Source organism: Cyprinus carpio, chromosome B23 (genome assembly GCF_018340385.1).
Source record: "Cyprinus carpio isolate SPL01 chromosome B23, ASM1834038v1, whole genome shotgun sequence".
NCBI lineage: Eukaryota > Metazoa > Chordata > Actinopteri > Cypriniformes > Cyprinidae > Cyprinus > Cyprinus carpio.
Window position 1 is genome coordinate 20,155,509 of NC_056619.1, and position 20,588 is coordinate 20,176,096.

General features: G+C 35.9%; 3 protein-coding genes across 3 annotated transcripts; 2 read left to right on the forward strand and 1 right to left on the reverse strand.

Moving 5' to 3' along the window:
• Window positions 1–291: 291 nt before the first annotated feature.
• On the forward strand, window positions 292–7,920 carry LOC109061307 (pyridoxal phosphate binding protein). Its single transcript, XM_042751298.1, has 8 exons — window positions 292–448; window positions 1,481–1,588; window positions 2,009–2,044; window positions 2,126–2,201; window positions 2,314–2,454; window positions 6,004–6,146; window positions 6,549–6,647; window positions 6,756–7,920. The coding sequence occupies exons 1-8, from the start codon at window positions 374–376 to the stop codon at window positions 6,909–6,911; spliced, it is 834 nt and encodes a 277-aa protein (XP_042607232.1). The 5' UTR covers window positions 292–373; the 3' UTR covers window positions 6,912–7,920.
• A 1,333-nt stretch (window positions 7,921–9,253) lies between these two features.
• tmed4 (transmembrane p24 trafficking protein 4) lies at window positions 9,254–13,324 on the reverse strand. The gene is made up of 5 exons (XM_019078432.2): window positions 13,113–13,324; window positions 12,455–12,555; window positions 12,173–12,298; window positions 11,408–11,554; window positions 9,254–10,450 (listed from the first exon to the last, which is right to left on the reverse strand). Exons 1-5 carry the CDS (start codon window positions 13,255–13,257, stop codon window positions 10,301–10,303), a joined length of 669 nt encoding a protein of 222 aa, XP_018933977.1. The 5' UTR covers window positions 13,258–13,324; the 3' UTR covers window positions 9,254–10,300.
• Window positions 13,325–14,497: 1,173 nt separating this feature from the next.
• On the forward strand, window positions 14,498–20,563 carry LOC109061285 (protein FAM50A-like). Its single transcript, XM_042750105.1, has 13 exons — window positions 14,498–14,757; window positions 15,495–15,579; window positions 15,933–16,032; window positions 16,483–16,642; window positions 16,922–16,984; window positions 17,889–17,955; window positions 18,158–18,219; window positions 18,385–18,461; window positions 18,833–18,887; window positions 19,215–19,263; window positions 19,446–19,516; window positions 19,823–19,933; window positions 20,257–20,563. The coding sequence occupies exons 1-13, from the start codon at window positions 14,647–14,649 to the stop codon at window positions 20,263–20,265; spliced, it is 1,020 nt and encodes a 339-aa protein (XP_042606039.1). The 5' UTR covers window positions 14,498–14,646; the 3' UTR covers window positions 20,266–20,563.
• The last annotated feature ends 25 nt before the right edge of the window (window positions 20,564–20,588 follow it).

Below are 20,588 nucleotides of genomic sequence, written 5' to 3' on the forward strand. Positions count from 1 at the left end.
CTTAAAAACTCAAATGTACAGTTATTCCTTGTCTAATCTAGCATTATTAGATATGTTTTTCTGTTGCCCAGGATAAGACAGGATATGATTAAAAAAATGTCTTAGTCCAAAAAATAAATTCTGTATAAAATTGTCTGCAAAAAATTTGAAAAATATGTTTGTTTATTGTTGTTTTCAAATCCTGCCAGTATACTTTCCTTTCCAGTTCTGTGTTGTGTGATGGCTTATTATTTACTAAGCATAGGTAAGATGCAATCAATCTTTAAATGAGGCGAGACTTTTATTTTGTCGGAAAGTTGACCGGATTTGCTTGCCCGTGACGTCACGCGGCTAGTGTATGTGCGCGCGCACTGAGGCGATGTGACGAGAAGTGATGTCGGAGGAGGTTGGGAAGAAAGTGCAGGCGGTGGTGGACCGGGTGAATGAAGCGGTTTCCAGGCGCCCGAAGGTCAGTTTTCATCGCTTTCTTCTAAGACACGAAACAACATGTTTTAGAAATACTCTAAAAAATAAAAACCTATCCACTAGTGCTCATCGTGTTGTTACGGCAGGGTTATGTAATCTGTTCAACCTTTACACACACGCGAGCTCCATATAGTAACAAGGGATGATTGACAGCTGGTTAATTATAGCTAATTTATTTTAATTAATTTTTTCGTAATGCTTTGGATTCATAAAAGTGTCGGAAGGTGTTCAGAATGACGGTATTAAATTTGAATAGTGTGCAACTTCTACTCAAGGAGAAGGACGTTGTGTGTGTGAATGAATGCATGTTGCATGAAATATCTGATACTCGGCAGTCACGCTCCCGCAAATGAAATCTGCACGACAAGCGCCAATTACATGCACTTCAAACTCTGACATTACATCAAGCCCTTACATTTCACTGTGTACACAAGGAGCAAATACATGGCCACGTGAGGATTTTAAGTTGTATGGTGGTTAAAGTAAATCATATGTTTAATCACTGATCTGTTATTGTGTGTACAGTGGTGGCCAAAATTAGATATGTTTCCACAGTTCTTCTGGATTTAGTCTGTCTCAGTTTGTTCTGTTTCATTCCAGACAGACTGAAGATGATGAGATCAGATCTCTGTGTGGAGCACTGGCTGTTGTCAGACAAAAATCTCACTGGATTATTACAATTAATGGCAAAATGAATGTTTGGAAATGTAAACTGATATTTCAAACTAACACACTACAGCAAAAGATAGAAGTAACTGACTTAAAACTATTTTTAGCTGGTGAAAATACTAGTGTTCTAATAATTTGTTATATGTTGCATAATCTGTATATACTGTATATTAAGTAACAATATTAAACAGGAAATATTTTAACATTTTATAATACTATTGCAGAAATTTCCCCCAGAATCAATTCAAGTGGGGCAAATATTGTATTAAGGAAAAGTTTATTTCCAGTGCTGTTCTTAAACACTAAGCAATGAGCTTAGTGACAGTATTTTACTTTTCTCTTTCAGACGTTACCATGTATAGCCCCTCGCCTGGTTGCGGTTAGTAAGACTAAACCAACAGAGATGGTGGTGGAGGCTTACAAACACGGACAACGAAACTTTGGAGAGAATTATGTGAGTAAATAAATAAATAAGTGCTTTCAAATGATTAATCGTGTTTAATCGCATCCAAAATAAATAGTTTTTGTTTGCATAATATATGTGTGTGTTCTGTGTATATTTATTATGTATACATAAATACACAATATATACAGTATATATATTGAAAATATTTACATGTGTTCACGTCTATATTTCTGTTCATATAATTTATATTATAAATAAATATATTTAATGTATAAACATGACCTATTTTTCTGAAATATATACATGCATGTGTGTGTATTTATATAAACATAATAAATATTCACAGCACACATACAACAAAAAATTATTTTGGATGCGATTAATCTTTTGACAGCACTAAAATAAATATGCATGTTTTGAAGCTTGGTCACGTATTTCATATTAAATATCCCCCTTTTTTTTTCGCAGGTAAATGAACTTGTTGAGAAAGCTTCCCATCCCCTGGTATGAAGTCAGACAAATTTAAATGTATTTGTTTAGTTGTTTTTGATCAAATGTCTTGATCAGTGCAAAACATCTTTGTAGGTTGTCTCATCATGTCCTGAAATAAAATGGCATTTCATCGGTCATCTGCAAAAAAATAATGTCAACAAACTCTTGGGTGAGCGAAGCACTTTAACTTTTAGCTTGACTTTAAATGTTAGACTAATAGGTTTAGGACTTTATTTCTGTTTTATTCTGAATTAACCCACATTCATTTAATTCAATCATAGGTGTCCCAAACCTGTATATGGTGGAGACGATAGACTCTGTGAAACTGGCTGAAAAAGTCAACAGCTCGTGGCAAAAAATGAGAGCTGCAAACACACAGCGGTTAAAGATTATGGTTCAGATCAACACTAGCGGAGAGGAAAGTGAGTATTCTTCACACAAATCATCAGCTCTGAAAATTTGACAGATTCTTATAAAAATCTACATACAGGTGCTGGTCATATAATTAGAATATCATCAAAAAGTTTATTTATTTCAATAATTCCATTCAAAAAGTGAAACTTGTATATTATATTCATTCATTACACAGAGACTGATATATTTCAAATGTTTTTCGTTTAATTTTGATGATTGTAACTGACAACTAAGGAAAATCACAAATTCAGTATCTCAGAAAATTAGAATATTGTGAAAAGGTTCAATATTGAAGACACCTGGTGCCACACTCTAATCAGCTAATTAACTCAAAACACCTGCAAAGCCTTTAAATGGTCTCTCAGTCTAGTTCTGTAGGCTACACAATCATGGGGAAGACTGCTGACTTGACAGTTGTCCAAAAGACAACCATTGACACCTTGCCAAGGAGGGCAAGAAACAAAAGGTCATTGCAAAAGAGGCTGGCTGTTCACAAAGCTCTGTGTCCAAGCACATTAATAGAGAGGCGAAGGGAAGGAAAAGATGTACAGTCGTGGCCAAAAGTTTTGAGAATTACATAAATATTAGTTTTCAAAAAGTTTGCTGCTAAACTGCTTTTAGATCTTTGTTTCAGTTGTTTCTGTGATGTACTGAAATATAATTACAAGCACTTCATACGTTTTCAAAGGCTTTTATCGACAATTACATGACATTTATGCAAAGAGTCAGTATTTGCAGTGTTGGCCCTTCTTTTTCAGGACCTCTGCAATTCGACTGGGCATGCTCTCAATCAACTTCTGGGCCAAATCCTGATTGATAGCAACCCATTCTTTCATAATTCTGGTCCCCGAGCCACTTAATCATCACTTTTGCCTTATGGCACGGTGCTCCATCGTGCTGGAAAATGCATTGTTCTTCACCAAACTGTTGTTGGGTTGTTGGAAGAAGTTGCTGTTGGAGGGTGTTTTGGTACCATTCTTTATTCATGGCTGTGTTTTTTGGGCAGAATTGTGAGTTAGCCCACTCCCTTGGATGAGAAGCAACCCCACACATGAATGGTGTCAGGATGCTTTACTGTTGGCATGACACAGGACTGATGGTAGCGCTCACCTTTTCTTCTCCGGACAAGCCTTTTTCCAGATGCCCCAAACAATCGGAAAGGGGCTTCATCTGAGAATATGACTTTGCCCCAGTCCTCAGCAGTCCATTCACTATACTTTCTGCAGAAGATCAATCTGTCCCTGATGTTTTTTTTTGGAGAGAAGTGGCTTCTTTGCTGCCCTTCTTGACACCAGGCCATCTTCCCAAAAGTCTTCGCCTTACTGTGCGTGCAGATGCGCTCACACCTGCCTGCTGCCATTCCTGAGCAAGCTCTGCACTGGTGGCACTCCGATCCCGCAGCTGAATCCTCTTTAGGAGACAATCCTGGCGCTTGCTGGACTTTCTTTGGACGCCCTGAAGCCTTCTTTACAAGAATTGAACCTCTTTTCCTTGAAGTTCTTGATGAACCTATAAATTGTTGATTTAGGTGCGATCTTAGTAGCCACAATATCCTTGCCTGTGAAGCCATTTTTATGCAACGCAATGATGGCTGCACGCGTTTTTTTGCAGACCACCATGGTTAACAATGGAAGAACAATGATTTCCAGCATCACCCTCCTTTTAATATGTCAAGTCTGCCATTCTAACCCAATCAGCCTGACATAATGATCTCCAGCCTTGTGCTCGTCAACATTCTCACCTGAGTTAACAAGATGATTACTGAAATGATCTCAGCAGGTCCTTTAATGACAGCAATGAAATGCAGTGGAAAGGTTTTTTTTGGGATTAAGTTAATTTTCATGGCAAAGAAGGACTTTGCAATTCATCTGATCACTCTTCATAACATTCTGGAGTATATGCAAATTGCTATTATAAAAACTTAAGCAGCAACTTTTCCAATTTCCAATATTCATGTAATTCTCAAAACTTTTGGCCATGACTGTAGTAGAAAAAAAGTGTACAAGCAATAAGCACCCTGGAGAGGATTGTGAAACAAAACCCATTCAAAAATGTGGGGGAAATTTACAAAGAGTGGACTGCAGCTGGAGTCAGTGCTTCAAGAATCCCCAACGCACAGACGTATGCAAGACATGGGTTTCAGCTGCATTCCTTGTCAAGCCACTCTTGAACAACAGACAGCGTCAGAAGCGTCTCGCCTGGGCTAAAGACAAAAAGGACTGGACTGCTGCTGAGTGGTCCAAAGTTATGTTCTCTGATGAAAGTAAATTTTGGGAAATCAGGGTCCCGGAGTCTGGAGGAAGAGAGGAGAGGCACACAGTCCACGTTGCTTGAGGTCCAGTGTAAAGTTTCCACAGTCAGTGATGGGTTGGGGTGCCATGTCATCTGCTGGTGTTGGTCCAATGTGTTTTCTGAGGTCCAAGGTCAACGCAGCCGTATACCAGGAAGTTTAACAGCACTTCATGCTTCCTGCACACAGTGCTAAAGCTACCAGTACCTGGTTTAAGGACCATGGTATCCCTGTTCTTAATTTGCCAGCAAACTCGCCTGACCTTAACCCCATAGAAAATCTATGGGGTATTGGGAAGAGGAAGATGCGATATGCCAGACCCAAGAATGCAGAAGAGCTGAAGGCCACTATCAGAGCAACCTGGGCTCTCATAACACCTGAGCAGTGCCACAGACTGATCGACTCCATGCCACGCCGCATTGCTTCAGTAATTCAGGCAAAAGGACCCCCAACTAAGTATTAAGTGCTGTACATGCACATACTTTTCATGTTCATACTTTTCAGTTGGCAACTTTTCTTTGTATTGGTCTTAAGTAATATTCTAATTTTCTGAGATACTGAATTTGGGATTTTCCTTAGTTGTCAGTTACAATCATCAAAATTAAAAGAAATAAACATTTGAAATATATCAGTCTGTGTGTAATGAGCGAATATAATATAGAAGTTTCACTTTTTGAATGGAATTAGTTAAATAAATCAACTTTTTGATGATATTCTAATTATGACCAGCAGCTGTACAATATTTTGCTATTTTAGGAGAATTAAAATCAAGAATCAAACATTACCAATTTTATCTTTCATTGTTGCTCAGGCATGTTTTTCAACATGTCAGCACATACAACTTTCCTTACTTTCAGGCACATTATTAAAATGGTTGCAAAAACCCATTTGAACTCTTAATGAGACATTAGTCAGTTGTACCGTACAAATGAAATGTCCCTACATGCCTTACAGCTGGATCTTTGCATGCTTATATTGTTATGAAATCCCTTGCGATGCTTTGTATTTTATTAGATGTTTGTGAAATGTAAAGATTCACAGTTGGGAGCATCATACTGGGTTTCAGATGTTTTATGCAATTTTGTTGCAAAAGCCCATATCAAAGGTTCAGATGTTGTTTGAGTCACTTTCGAACAGGATGGGAATGTCACAGTGGGCAGATGTCTAACAAAAACAGTTAAGCGTTATGAAATCTTTTCTCAGTGTATCATATGACTGTTTTTCTGAAACCTCAGCACGATCGTCTCTCTTGGACGTGTTTCATCAGGTAAACATGGCCTGCCTCCCGATGAGACTGTAAACATGGTAAAACACATTGTGTCTCAGTGTCCTGCTCTTGACTTCGCCGGGCTCATGACGATCGGCCGCTACGGTTACGACCTCAGCGAAGGCCCCAACCCCGATTTCCAGGTGCGTCAGATCAGCCAGCCTTGCATATTTGAAGATATTTACCAAATTTGGGGTCAGAAAGATTGATTATTCTTTTCTTATGGTAACCAAGGATGCATTTATATTATTAAATACAGTAATATTGTAAAATATATTAAAATGTAAGTAATATTTATTTCTGTGATGGCAAAGCTGGATTTTTAGCATCATTACTTCAGTCTCGCATGTTCTTCTAGAAACCATTCTAATATGACAGTTTGGTGTTCGAGAAACATTTCTTGCTATTATCAATGCTGACAACACTTGTGCTGCTTAATAATTTTGTAGAAACTGTTATTCAAGCTCACTTCATGCTAAAAGGATGTTACAACATACAGTAGCATGTGAAATGCAAGTATGTAAATGAATTTATGTGGTGTCTAGATGCTAGTGAAACGTCGTGAGGAAGTCTGTGAAAGTCTGGAGATCCCAGTAGAGCAGGTTGAGCTCAGTATGGGCATGTCTACTGACTTTGAACATGCGGTAAGTGTTGCAAAATTTCAATATACTCTTCAATTGAATTTTCATTTCATTGCAAAGTCGATTTTTTTTTTTTTTTTTTTCTTCAATTTGTATTGTTTTTCCAATTAGATTGAGGTTGGGTCTACAAACGTACGTGTTGGCAGCACTATTTTCGGCACCCGAGAATACCCCAACACCCCGAGTCCCAGTCCGGAGAGAAAGCCAAAGGTCATCTGTGAGGAAGCAGCCAGAAAAATGGACCGGCTCACGGTCACAGAGCATTGAATGATGGGGAAAAAGGTTACTGAACTAAATGTGGGACCTCTTGGGTTTCTTCCCAATGACTGGGCTCACCATTCACCAGTCAAGGGCCTTTAATATGTCTTAACTTATGCTGCTGACCTGGTCTTCTGTGGCAAAAGAACTAGAAAGAAGTGTGATTTAATAACTGGAATACTAAATTTACTTCCTGAAGGTGTTTTTATTGTCGAAAGCTCTCCAGAAGTGTCCTCTAGCCCTCTGTAAATTACGTTAGCTTGGTTTTGCGATTATTTTTAACAGATACAGGGTCAGCACATGCTCAGTTTCGTTGTGCCAATCGTAGATGTGAGGTATAATTTGTCTTTTCCATTGGATTAGATGTTAGTAATCCATTTTAACATCTAATTAACACAATAGGATGTATTATTTTTGTTCCTAGAAGTGTGTAGGTGTAGTTTATAGTGTATTTTGTTCAAAATCATAATGTAAATGATATAAATAGCACATTTATGGTATTGCTTCAGTATCCACTTGTTGCTGTGAAAGCTGTGTCAGTGAGATGTGTCGGGACTGATGTGTGTGTGTGGTGTTGTCTTGTAATTCATGTAGTATTTCATATCACCCGAAACACTGGCGCTGAATTTAGCACTGATCTACAGTCACACTGGTTTCAGTACAGAACACAGAAATGAAGGTGCAGTTAGTACAGAGACAAACAGTTACATGGCGTTTCGGAGAAGCTGAGGGTCTGAGGCCTTTTACTATGCAAGAGAGAGATTATCCTGATTCTTAGAAGCTTGTTTAGAGGCAATCACATCATATCTTTGTTTTGAAATTTTGGATTAATACAGTTTTGTGTCAAACTAATGGGTTTGCTGTTTGTGGTCGGTTGTGAAAAGCCAAAACAGAAATTAACATCCTTTTTTTTTCAATCTGTCTGTCAAATAGCATCTTGTATCTTGGCAGTAGATAGTTGTACATAAATATTTAATTGATTTAGGTGAGTTGAGCAATAAAACAATAGAAAATTAAATGGTTTGTGTGGCATGTATAAATGCAGTGGTCAACTTTAGTATTTTAGATATTTTATAATTAATAGTAGTCAACATTTGAAGTGGATCAAAAAAGTTCATCAAAGTTGTCCTAAGATTAGAACGCATTTTGGTTTTAGGTTTTAGAACAACTTTGATGAAAGGTTTTGATCAACTTCAAATGTTGACTACTATATATGATGATATACAAAGTAATTGGTAAGATTTTGTTTTTAAAGCAAGTGTCTTATGCTCGCCAAGGTTGCATTTATTTGATAAAAAAAAATAGTAAGAACAGTAATATTGTGAAAAATGACAGTAATAGAGTAATACTGTGTAATATTACAATTTTAAAATCTCTTCTATTTTAATACATTTTAAAATGTAATTTGCTCCTCTAATGGCAAGGCAGAAATCATTCTAAAATGCTGATTTGGTGCTCAAGAAACATTTTGTATTATTATTAATGTTGAAAATAGTTTCTACTTAAAGTGCCCCTATTATGTGTTATGAAAGGTTCATATTTTTGTTTTGGGAGTCCCCAACAACAGGTTCACATGGATGCAAGGTCAAAAAACACTTTTATTGTCTTATAATATGGATTTATTTTGACCTTATTTGCTCAACGACTCCCAGACAATTCGCTCAACTATTAATTTTTCCAAACCTCTCCTTTGTGTGACGCTAGTCTGCGGTGATTGGTCCGATTGGTCTCATTTTCATTTCATCCTGCCTGTTAAAGCAGTGTTTTTGAGCACAGTGCTGCTTTGTGTACAGAGTTAATGGGGAACCGCTACTTGTACCACTGCAAAAGTGGCATCTAGTGACAAAGAATGAATTTGCATTTTCATTCAGAGCAACTGAAAAGACCCAACCAGTGGGAGGGCAATATGCTAATGTTTTATGTTGGTGTCAACATGAACAGCTTGGGATTCGTTTTAAAAACAACTTGTTTCAAGGATTCAGAGTCGACTCTTTCTTTTGAGAGGCAATTGCTGCGTCTCAATGTGCCTACTTATACTACGCCCTTAAAGTATGTACTCTTTTGGTGAAGAAAAAGTACACACTTTTGAGTGTGTAGTAGAAGAGTAGACCATCCGGGGACTTTTGGCACACTCGTTTCAACATACTATGCTTTGGGACACACTTATTCTAATCTCACATACTATTTAAGAAGGATAGTATGAACATTGAGACATAAATAAACATATGAACATAAATCCTTACTGACCCCAAAGTTTTGAATGGTAGTATATTTATATATAAAAGAAAAAAAAATTATTCTATTGTAAATTAAGTATATTACTGCTCATTCATGAAGACAGAGAACATCTGTACATTTAAAACATTTAATTCAAAGCAGCAACTAAAATAGACAGAAACTAAGACAGTGTTTATGAATGATGTGTCAAACAATGTAACAACTGAGTACCAACAAGTGTACAGTTAAGTATCTGCATGCACACTGATGAACAGTTTATTACAAAGCTTGAATGACACTTGAGAATACAGTTCTGTTAGCCTAGAAATAACCTTCAAATTGTCACATTATATGGAGGATTTGTGCATCATGCAAACCAGCATTTTTATAAATTGGTACTTGTAAGAAGCCAGTACAAAATTTTCCAAAGACCCTATAAACAACATATATTCTTGAAATTGAAGAACCCAGAAAACCTACAGTTTTCATTACAGACATTCCTGTATGTTTAAATGTGGTCAATGCAGTTAATAAATAAAGCATGTAACAGAACATTGATAACAACAACAACAAAAATCACATTTTGTAAACCACTAAGTAAGAAAATTCTTAAAATATGTATTTTTGTTGGTCTTAACAGCTACTATGCAAGCTATAGTCAATTAGCTTGAATCATTTCCCCTCAAAACCATGAACATCAAACCTATTTGAGAGCCCGAGACAGAGAGAATATGAAAACAAAGCCACAAATTGGTCAAAATCTTCAAAATACCTCAATATATACATTTTAAAAATGCTGAAATGATTAGCTGGCTTGATTCTTCACATTTATCAGTAATGCAGCCTTGAAGTCAACAGTAGTTTCCATGCACCCATAATGATAATCACTTTAAAGGCATAACATTTTCACATAACATCACACATTTTAGTAAAATGAGCAATGTTCTAGATGCTAGACATGTATGATAAAGGGTTATCAGTCATACAGCAGAATTAAGGGTTGTTAATATTCTGCCTGTTTAAGCTCATTGTGTCTGAATTTATCTGCTCAAGATAAAGTTGTACCGAATTGAATTTAAAAAGAAAAAAATTGAAATGAAGCACTGAGTATTTCCATGCTTGAAAACCGTAATGGCAATGAGTGTTACTTGAGTTATTGTCTCTGTGATGCCGTCTGATCTTCACACCAGCTTTTTGGCCTCAAAGAAGCTCTTGAGATGTCTCATTTGCCAGATTCCTGTGATGATGAGGATGATGGTCTGAGCGATAGACCACCACAGAACGCGCTGGTTTGTGCTCTCGCTCGTCATACGGAAACGCTCCTCACGGTACTGTGGAAAAAAAAAGAAAAAAAAAAACATTGAGTGCAATACATCCCATACAGATCCTCTGTTTAGTATTTTTGTCTGTTTAGATGGAGTAACATTAAAATACTTCTATGAGTTAAATTGTAACTATATTTATATTTTCACATTATTATTTTAATGTTTTTACCATTTTTATTAGTTTCTGTTTAATAAATGATGTCTTTGTTTTTAGTACATAAAATCAAACTAAATGAAAATAAATGTTTATTTTATTTAATATTTATTATATTGCAAGTAACTTTTTTTTATTGTCTTAGTTTATATTTTCTATTTACATTTTCATTTTATTTAACGTTTTAGTACATTTTGCTGTGCTAGTTTCTGTTTTTTAAATTTCTATATAGTTTTTATTTAATTTTATTTCAGTTTTAGTTATTTTGGTACATCAGGTTAAAGTAAATGAAAATAAATGTTTATTTTATTCTATTTTAAATAACAAAAATGTTTTTTATGGTCTTAGTTTATATTTTAACTTTTCATGGTATCAGTATTTAAAGTAAGTAATTCTGTTGTTTTTTATTAGTTATATATAGTTATATATAAATATGTATTGTAAATATATACATTTGTATATATCCATATATAGTTTATATTAATTTTTATTGCAGTTGTAGTTTTAATCGTATTAGTATATCAAATTAAACTAAATGAAAATAAGAAATGTTGCCTTGGGAATTTTTATCTTTTATTTCAAGTAATGAAATGGTTTTTTTTTTTTATGGTCTTAGTTTTAGTTATCTAGAAAACCCCCACTAGATACAGTACTAATATTGACAAGACAGATGCCAAAAATGTTAAACATCCTGAGCAGGTACCTGCTTTCAGCAATTGCGCAGATTTAAGTTTAAATGGCTTAAGTTGGTGGGTCAGCGAACACCACCTCACTGTAACCTAAAACATGTTTCTGCAGCTGAAACTCACCCGCTGGTAGTTCTGCTCTTTCTGGATCTGTTCCACCTGGTCCAGGAGCTGTCGGGCCCTCAGCTGCAGCTCAGTCAGTTTGTCTTTAGCTGCGATCTCTGGGTAGTTGTTGGTGTGTTCACCAACCTGAATGTCCAAGTGGACTCTCTGTAGGACAGCATTATATGGTTTTACATGTTTATGTCCACTTATAGGCCTACTGTATTATATTGATATTGAACTAGATATTGTAATTGTTTTTTATCATCTATAAAATTACAAGTAATTTCATAAATGTAAAAATTTGAAAAAAAAAGCTATATTAACAATATATTTGATTGTGAACCAAACCTTCATTGAACTAAAGCTGGAATATTACACAAGAAATGTTGCCTTAGCAATTAACTGAAATATAATAGGTTTTAACTGAATTTTAAGTTTTAGTAAAACGTAAAAATAAATTCAGCTTAAACCTATTTTATTTCAGTTAATTGCTAAAATAAAAATAAATTAACGTCAAATAGAAATATTTTTGAAAATGACTAAAATATAAACTAAAGGTATAAACTAAAATATAAAAAAGCTATATATATATATACATATATATATATACATATAACTAAAATATCACTTCATTTGAGATATATTATCTGATGTAATTTATTAAATTTAGAGACTACATACACAGCATATTTCTCAAAAATGTCTGATGAATGTTTTGGACTGCAACTATGAAAGTATTGAGTTCTCTACATCTATTTGCACTATCGTGGTTTTTAGTCGTACCAGTTTTCCCCCAGCAAACAGCGCCATCTTGGTGGAGTTGGAGTGGAGGCAGATTTGATGCTCGCCTGGTGTGTGGGATGTGAAGGTGAAACGGCCATCTGAGCCGTACTGACGGGACAGGATGACCTGAAAAACAGAGAGAATGTGAAAACTTCACAGGAGTGTATTGCTATCCAAATGTATTATTGCCAAATATAACCCTATTAACTGTTATACTACAAATACAGTTTGTAGAGTTATAGAAAGAGGTCATATAAAGTTTGTAGAAAATAGAAAGGCTACCTTGGCATCAGGATCTTTGATTTCCACATGCATGCCTAAACCAGGGGTGGATGGGAGAAAAGAGCCAGCCTGTTTGTCCCACAGCTGTGTTCTGTACCTCCCTAAAAAGACAAACAAAGCCCAACACTGTATGTTACCAGCATTTGCAACAGCACCATTAAATAGGTAAAAAAAAAAAAAAAAATTCACTTCACAGGTCATTAATTGATGGACTGGAGTGATATGAGTGAGTGAATTATTCCTATTAAAATGTACAAACATATTTATTAGAATAACATTAATCTGATCATTATTGCAGTATACAGTAAGTACATTACAGTACACTACACACTGTCTCCTGTCAACATAAGTGTTATTTCTGATTACTATAAGCAAACGGTAAATGCAGGCTGCACCTGTATCTCAGGAACCCAAGCAGGATGCTGCACCTGCCACATCCTTGAACATGCTGATCTACTAAAAGCCCTCATTTATTTGCACAGATGGACGCAGATAAGCACATCCATACTTAAGTCTGATTTTACATCAGCTGTCTTCATGTGAAGTGTTTTAAATAAGACAAACGGTGAACTACTCTACTGGTAAATGATCCAGATGGATGAATCAACTAGCCGACAAACTAACCGATCGCAGAGAGCCGATTTAACAATGGACGTACCGATCACCATGGTCTCGTCGGGTATTTCTTCAATAAAACATTTCTTCTCCGTCTCTCCGATATGGAAATAAAGGGCTTGGCTTGGAGAAAGCCACGCAAATAGAAGCATAAGCCCGGTACAGAACACCACCGCCTTCATCTCCATCCAAATCACCCTTCACTCAATCCAGAGATGCGAATCGATTTCAGAGTCGCTCGATTCTCACTACCAAAGGGCCTTTGTTCAGTAAAAGTCCCCTCATGGTCAGCACGAGTAGCATTTCTGGAAGTTTATCTGAGGACAGATACTTAAAAAAAAACTTAATTAAATAATTAAAAAGTTTAATTTAATAAAATAGTAATACAACGAATAATATATCATATTTCAGGAAATATACCTCTTGTTTTTGTACATATACAGGTGCATCTCAATAAATTTCAGTAATTCAACTCAAATTGTGAAACTCGTGTATAAGTAAATTCAATGCACACAGACTGAATTAGTTTAAGTCTTTGTTTCTTTTAATTGTGATGATTTTGGCTCACATTTAACAAAAACCCACCAATTCACTATCTCAACAAATTATTATATGGTGACATGCCAATCAGCTAATCAACTCAAAACACCTGCAAAGGTTTCCTGAGCCTTCAAAATGGTCTCTCAGTTTGGTTCACTAGACCAGTGCTTCCCAAACTTGTCCTGGAGGACCCCCTGCCCAGCACATTTTGTATGTCTCCCTAATCATACACACCCAATTTAGTTCTTGCAGTCTCTACTAACAAGCTGATGAGTGGAATCAGGTGTGTTAGATAAGGGAAACATACAAAAAGTGCAGGGCAGGGGGTCCCCAGGACAGGTTTGGGAAGCACTGCACTAGACTACACAATCACGGGAAAAACTGCTGATCTGACAGTTGTCCAGAAGACAATCATTGACACCCTTCACAAGGAGGGTAAGCCACAAACAAAGAAGCTGGCTGTTCACAGAGTGCTGTATCCAAGCATGTTAACAGAAAGTTGATTGGAAGGAAAAGGTGTAGAAGAAAAAGATGCGATTGGTGGGTTTTTGTTAAATGTGATCCAAAATCATCACAATTAAAAGACCCAAACACTTAAACTACTTCAGTCTCTGTGCACTGAATTTATTTAATACACGAGTTTCACAATTTGAGTTGAATTACTGAAATGAACTTTTCCACGACATTCTAATTTATTGAGATGCACCTGTAATGCTGATTTTCTATTTAAAATAAATAAATCTATTATTTTTAAGTGATTTGCACATTACAAATGAAGATATATTTGAAATACCATAATCATAAAACGATAAGAATGCAATATTTTTTTTAGGCAAGCAACTCGGAAGACTTTTACTTTGGAATGCAGTTATTTCGCGCATCAACCGGAAGCAGTACTGCGGTAATTACCCACAACCGCCTGCTTCAGTCGAGAAGTTTCTCGGTTGTTTATCGACTGAACTCGAGAGTTATTTTCTCATCAGTGGTTTTTTTTTAATCATTTTATTTCTTTCTAAATATCTTGTAAAAGAGCTACAATGGCGCAGTATAAAGGAGCGGCAAGTGAAGCGGGGAGAGCGATGCAGCTCAGGAAGAAGAGAGAAAGAGAGCGAGAGCAGCTCGAGCAGCTCAAACAGAAGATAGCAGAGGCAAGTGAGCCAGAATAATAAACACAACCACAACACTAGCGATTCAACCCGTTCTGACCACATTCCTGCTATAAATAGCTGCAAGTTTCCCTTAAAAGTGTAATGCCAAATCAATTTTATGATATGATGCCACGTTATGATGACTTCATTAATGTAGTATAAGAATTAAGGTAGTATATGTTAAAACATGACTGTCTCCTTTATTACTATGGTACCATGGTAAATATAACTATGGATTCTTGTTTAAAATCGCATTTTAAAAAGTGCATGTAGAAGATACGTCAACACTGAGTATAAATATACACAAACGTCTCCAATAAATAAATAAAGAAAGACTATAGTAAAATCTTGTGCTCGTAAAATTGTAGTCATATGTGTACACAAATATATTATTTTTGTACAGTATACATGTTGGCCCCAAGTAGAGTATACACAGTAATTTATGATAGCAATAAATGATATACCAAAATATTTAAATAGTAATTCATTAAATCATACAGTTTTTACTCTTAAGACACATTTCAAATGTCCATTTGAAGCCATTTATATGAATACTGTTTTGGGTCTACTGTATATCAACTGCTGATCTGTAAGCTTTATGTAATGATTTCTGGTGATTTGAGTGCTTTTATAAAGTATCATTACAACAATCTTCATATGCAGCCCAAGTCACTCTATAAAGCTTTTACTTTATGGATAACATCACCACTAAATGACCATAACCTTTTCCTTTCCAGGACAATATGGTGAAGTCCAACATCGATAAGAAGTTCTCAGCTCATTATGACGCTGTGGAGCAAGAGCTCAAGTCCAGCACTGTTGGTAAGTGAACATTAGAAATGCAGTGACTTACTACGGATCTGCTTCAAATTGAAGCTGCTTGTAGTTGATCAGAAGATGTTAGACATTCTTGTTATGACTAGAGCTGTCATTTGATTATCGTTAGATTGTCATTACACTGCAAAATGCTTGAATTTTATTAAATGTCCATTCTGAATTTGGCAACCCTAGTCATAACACACATCCTCCTGTGGAATTATTTAATTTAAGCCAGTAAGATTTATTTGTAGGGGGAATTCTTGTAAATTGGGACTGTTTTTGTCCTTGAGATGACTCGGGGGAAAAATAGCCAAATTAACCCTATATTGAGTGAAGGATGTTGTTGTTCTCTGCAGGTCTGGTGACACTGAATGACATGAAAGCGAAGCAGGAAGCTCTGGTCAAAGAACGAGAGAAACAGCTTGCCAAGAAGGAGCAGTCAAAAGAGCTACAGCTGTAAGCTTTGCTTTTTGCTAAAATGGGCTTTGCTAATGAATTGATATATAAAGTTAAGTAAATTGTTTTTTGATTTTTTATTGATTTTTGAAAAGTTACCAAGTAAAAAAAAAAAATATTTTTTGTATTTCTTCTGGATATAGCAGAAGTATGAATTTAAATGGTGACCGTACCTTATTCCATATTTTTGAAGTAGCTCTCATCCAGTTACCTTTTGCAATATTGTCACTGTGGGAATCTACAAAATGTAGTGAAGTTAAGAGCTGCTGACAGATTGCCAGATATTATGTTAGGTCAGATTAAGTAATTTAACTGCCTTTTAAGATTAAGACTAGGTTGTTGAATATTCTTGCATGAAATCCTACCAGCATCCTGCTTTTTTGTTTCTTTTTCCTTTAAAATCTGTATAAAGTTTGATCTTAAAGCTTCATATTTGCTCTGTTCTTGTAGGAAGCTTGAGAAACAGAAGGAGAAGAAAAGAAAGGAAGAGCAGAAAAGGAAGATTGCCAGTTTATCCTTCAATCCAGATGAAGGAGAGGAAGAAGAGGAGGAGGAGGAGGAGGAGGAAGAGGAAACTGAGGAGGAGATTTGTATGACATTTTACTTTGCAGTTGAACAGCTGCCTGCAAAACTGTTAAACTTTCTAATAAATCCAGCACAAAAATTGTGAAAAGGACTGCATATTTAGCACTGCTAATGACTCTTAGAGTTAGAAGTATTTTAAAGTTGTGCAGCCAATATGTAAAAGTGCGTCTGTTAGTTTTTCCATGGCAGAATCAACACACATGAAGTGATTTTTTTATTATATATTTTTATTTTTTACACTAATAACTTTTTAAGTGTTGTTAAGTTTTGTTTGACATTGTTTTTTGGAGGGATGAATGGAAAGAAGAAAAAACTAGGGAAGAACCCAGATGTGGATACCAGTTTCCTGCCAGACAGGGACAGAGAGGTAAACATCCTGCTCTTGAGGTTCTGTTAACACATGTATACCTAGTTTATATTTAACAGATAGATTAGAGAAGCTAAATAAATAAACTGTCTAAAATAATTGCATTTGCTCTCTGTGTCAAAGAGTTTGGATTGATTGTCCTGAAGATCTCTTATTAAGGATCTGAATGCAGTTATGCAAGACTGTTGGTTTAACATGAGCCTCCTCTGGGCTATACATCAAATAAAAATATGCCGTTTTTGCAGAGAGGTTGCTCAGGTGCCAGCACACATTGAGACATCATTCTGAGCTTTATCTCAAAGCCGTGTACCGATGTTAACCGCCACAAGAATTATAGTTTTTCTGGTGTGATTGTTTGTATACTTTGGCTCATTTCCAGACAGTTTCTACTGAGGTGTAGTGAATATCAAGATACTTAGGTCTGACAGATTACCTGTAATTTGTCACAAAGCTTTTGTTTGCATTTGTACTGTGGGTATAAGACCTATGTATGTCGTATATTGGTCAATGAGTCTAATTAAGAGTTTATACCCACAGCTTTGGATTGTTTTCAAAAGTTAAACATACACTGAATATAAAAAAAAAAAAGTGATTTGATGATCTTGACAGTTATGATGACACTATGTATGTGCGTATCAACTGCCTCAAAAATAAAAATGTTGAATTAATTTATTTTGTAGTAATCACATAATGAGTTGTTTTATTTTTTAGTTTTAAATCCCCCACAAGTTTTGACGCTTGCAGTCCATGACTATATACTCGTGAACTCCTAAAAATTGGCAAAAGTTGTATTTAGTAGTTATAGGCATTTGAAAAATACAGTTGATTTTGGGAAAACGTACTAAAAAGCTTGTGGGTAAGATGTTTTGTGTGTGTGTAACTGTGTGTAAAATGTGTGTTTCAGGAAGAAGAAAATCGTTTAAGAGAGGAACTCCGGCAGGAGTGGGAAAGAAAACAAGAGAAGATCAAAAGTAAGATATGCAGATCACAAACTGCCGTTATGGATATTATCTTTTGTCTGATATCATTGAACCTGGCCAAGAGTGCAACTGAATCTTTAGACTTATTCCTAATTTAATTTTGACTTGTCTAGTTATGAAGTAGCTCATAAATCTGCATGCAACCACCAGCCAAAAGAAGCATACTACAAACCTGTTCTTCGGCTCTTTTTAGGTGAAGAAATTGAAATCACTTTCAGCTACTGGGATGGTTCAGGACATCGAAAAACTGTCAAGGTAAATGCAGGTTATCAAATGTTCTAACTACATGCCACATCCAAAATGTTTTACATTGTTGTTACTATGTTGTGTGTGCAAATTGGACAAACATGTTTTAATGCATGTTCTGTATCGTTAAAAAGTTGTTAACATTTAATATACTTTTTTTGTGTGTTTGTGTAGATGAAGAAGGGCAACACAATTCAACAGTTTCTCCAAAGAGCCCTGGAAGTTTTGCGAAAAGACTTCAGTGAGCTGAGGTAAACACATTCATTTCCCTCTGCTATTAAAACACTTTATAACTTTTAATACACAAGAGTTAATTGCCTTTCTGTAAACCCATTAAAGAGGGACAGGCTTCAGTTAAAATGCAGTGTAACTTACAGTGAGTAAATATTGAATGTGTGCTCAGTCTAATTTGGTTTCCTTGAATTTCACATGCATGCAGAAAGCACGTCATATTTAATTTTCAAGTGTGCTGTTCGTGTCATGTAACTGGTGTTGAATGAAAACTCTATAAAAATCCAGACAGTCTTTGAGAATCAAAGGCTTCTTATGTTATACATACATGTTTAAGTGCTTTTAGATTTGAACTATGATCTTATATCAGAGTCTGTTTTGTGTCCTTCAGGTCAGCAGGAGTGGAGCATCTAATGTACATTAAAGAGGATTTGATAATCCCACATGTGAGTAAAGTTTCCACCACAAATCTTCAAGTGCTTCAGTGTTTATCTTCTAAATCTTCTTTTATGTAAGACTAATTGAGTCACTCCTAATTCTTTGGAAGATACGTCATTGTTTACAATGCGCAGCGCTTGTGCATCACATTGTCAGAATGTCAGAATTTGTGACGAGCACAACTACACAATTTTTTTTACGATGCAATCTACTTTACAACGTTCTAAGGGCATTTTAGTAACTGATCACAAAGACAAGCGGTAGTAAATCACAGATTATAGTTCGTTTGTCCTTTTAGAAAACACCTCTCATTGACTAAAATGCTTTTCTTCCAGCATCACAGTTTCTATGATTTCATTGTGACAAAAGCAAGAGGCAAAAGTGGTAAGTTCCTACTTTATCCTCCACATTTAGTTTGACAGGCTCCCATGTGGCTTTTGTTTACACACATGACTCTGCTCTGATGGTTTTATGATAACGGTTATTAAATATAACATAAGGCTGCTACTTTTTGTGTTGTATCTCTGTTTATTGCACTGAAATGACCCTTTCTTGGTTCTCCTCAGGGCCCCTTTTCAATTTTGATGTGCATGATGATATTCGGCTGGTGAATGATGCCACAGTTGAGAAGGATGAGGTAAGGTGATTTTTGACTATCAAAATAATGTCTGATCCACATTTTGGACAAGAACCACCTAAATTGACAGAAAGAGACCTATTTGCTTGTTTTATGTGATGTTTTTAGGGCAGATGAATGTTAAATTAGATCAAATTCTTGTAGAAAACCGTGCTCCTGGATATGTTGAACAACTCAAAGTCTTTCAGTTATTTGATGCCACAAACCTTGGACAATCAGCAACATGACATGTTTCAGCCTGAGAACTCAAACACAATGTTTCTTGGCTTATTTTTCAAAGCTCTTTGTGTTTCTTCGTTTGTCTAGTCTCATGCGGGAAAAGTGGTGCTGAGGAGCTGGTATGAAAAAAACAAACACATCTTCCCTGCCAGCCGCTGGGAGCCTTACGATCCTGAAAAAAAATGGGACAAATACACTGTGAGTATATACTGGCCGGTCATTGTTGTAATTGTCTGGAATGAATACAAGTCTCCAAAGTTTCCTGCAGCTTTTGTTGAGTAGCAGAACCATATGAAAGAAGCTTTGTGAACTTGACGTGCATGGCTGTGAGATGGTCTGTCATGGTCCTAACCAAAACCAAACACTGATGTGTTCCAGGACTAGCTAAAAAGGTTTTTGAGTGATGCAAAAAAGATGTCGGCAGAGTACAAATAAATCATGGCAATGGTCTTCTGGGGGTTAAAAAAATACTTTGGTTGGATTCATAGCGTGTTTATGTACAATTTCGCATTGCTTTTCAGATTCGGTGAGATGTCAAATCTACAAGATTTGCAGAGTTCCTGAACCATCTTGCGGTGTTGTTGGTTTCATGGACACCTGGCAGTGAAACGCTTCATCTTGTGTAGCATTTTTGAGTATCTATAACTGTTTGAACCCATGTTTTTGTTGTATGAAGGCCTAAACCAAGCCGATTGTAAACATTCTGTCATACGCTCATTGTCAGAACTAACCTGACATGTTCTCCTTTTTGATTGTAAATAGCATCATGAGTGTTACAGTCATTTCTTGAATCCTAATTAAAAATAAATTCCTCATTTATGTACCTTTGCAAGGTTTCCTGTTGAATCATTTC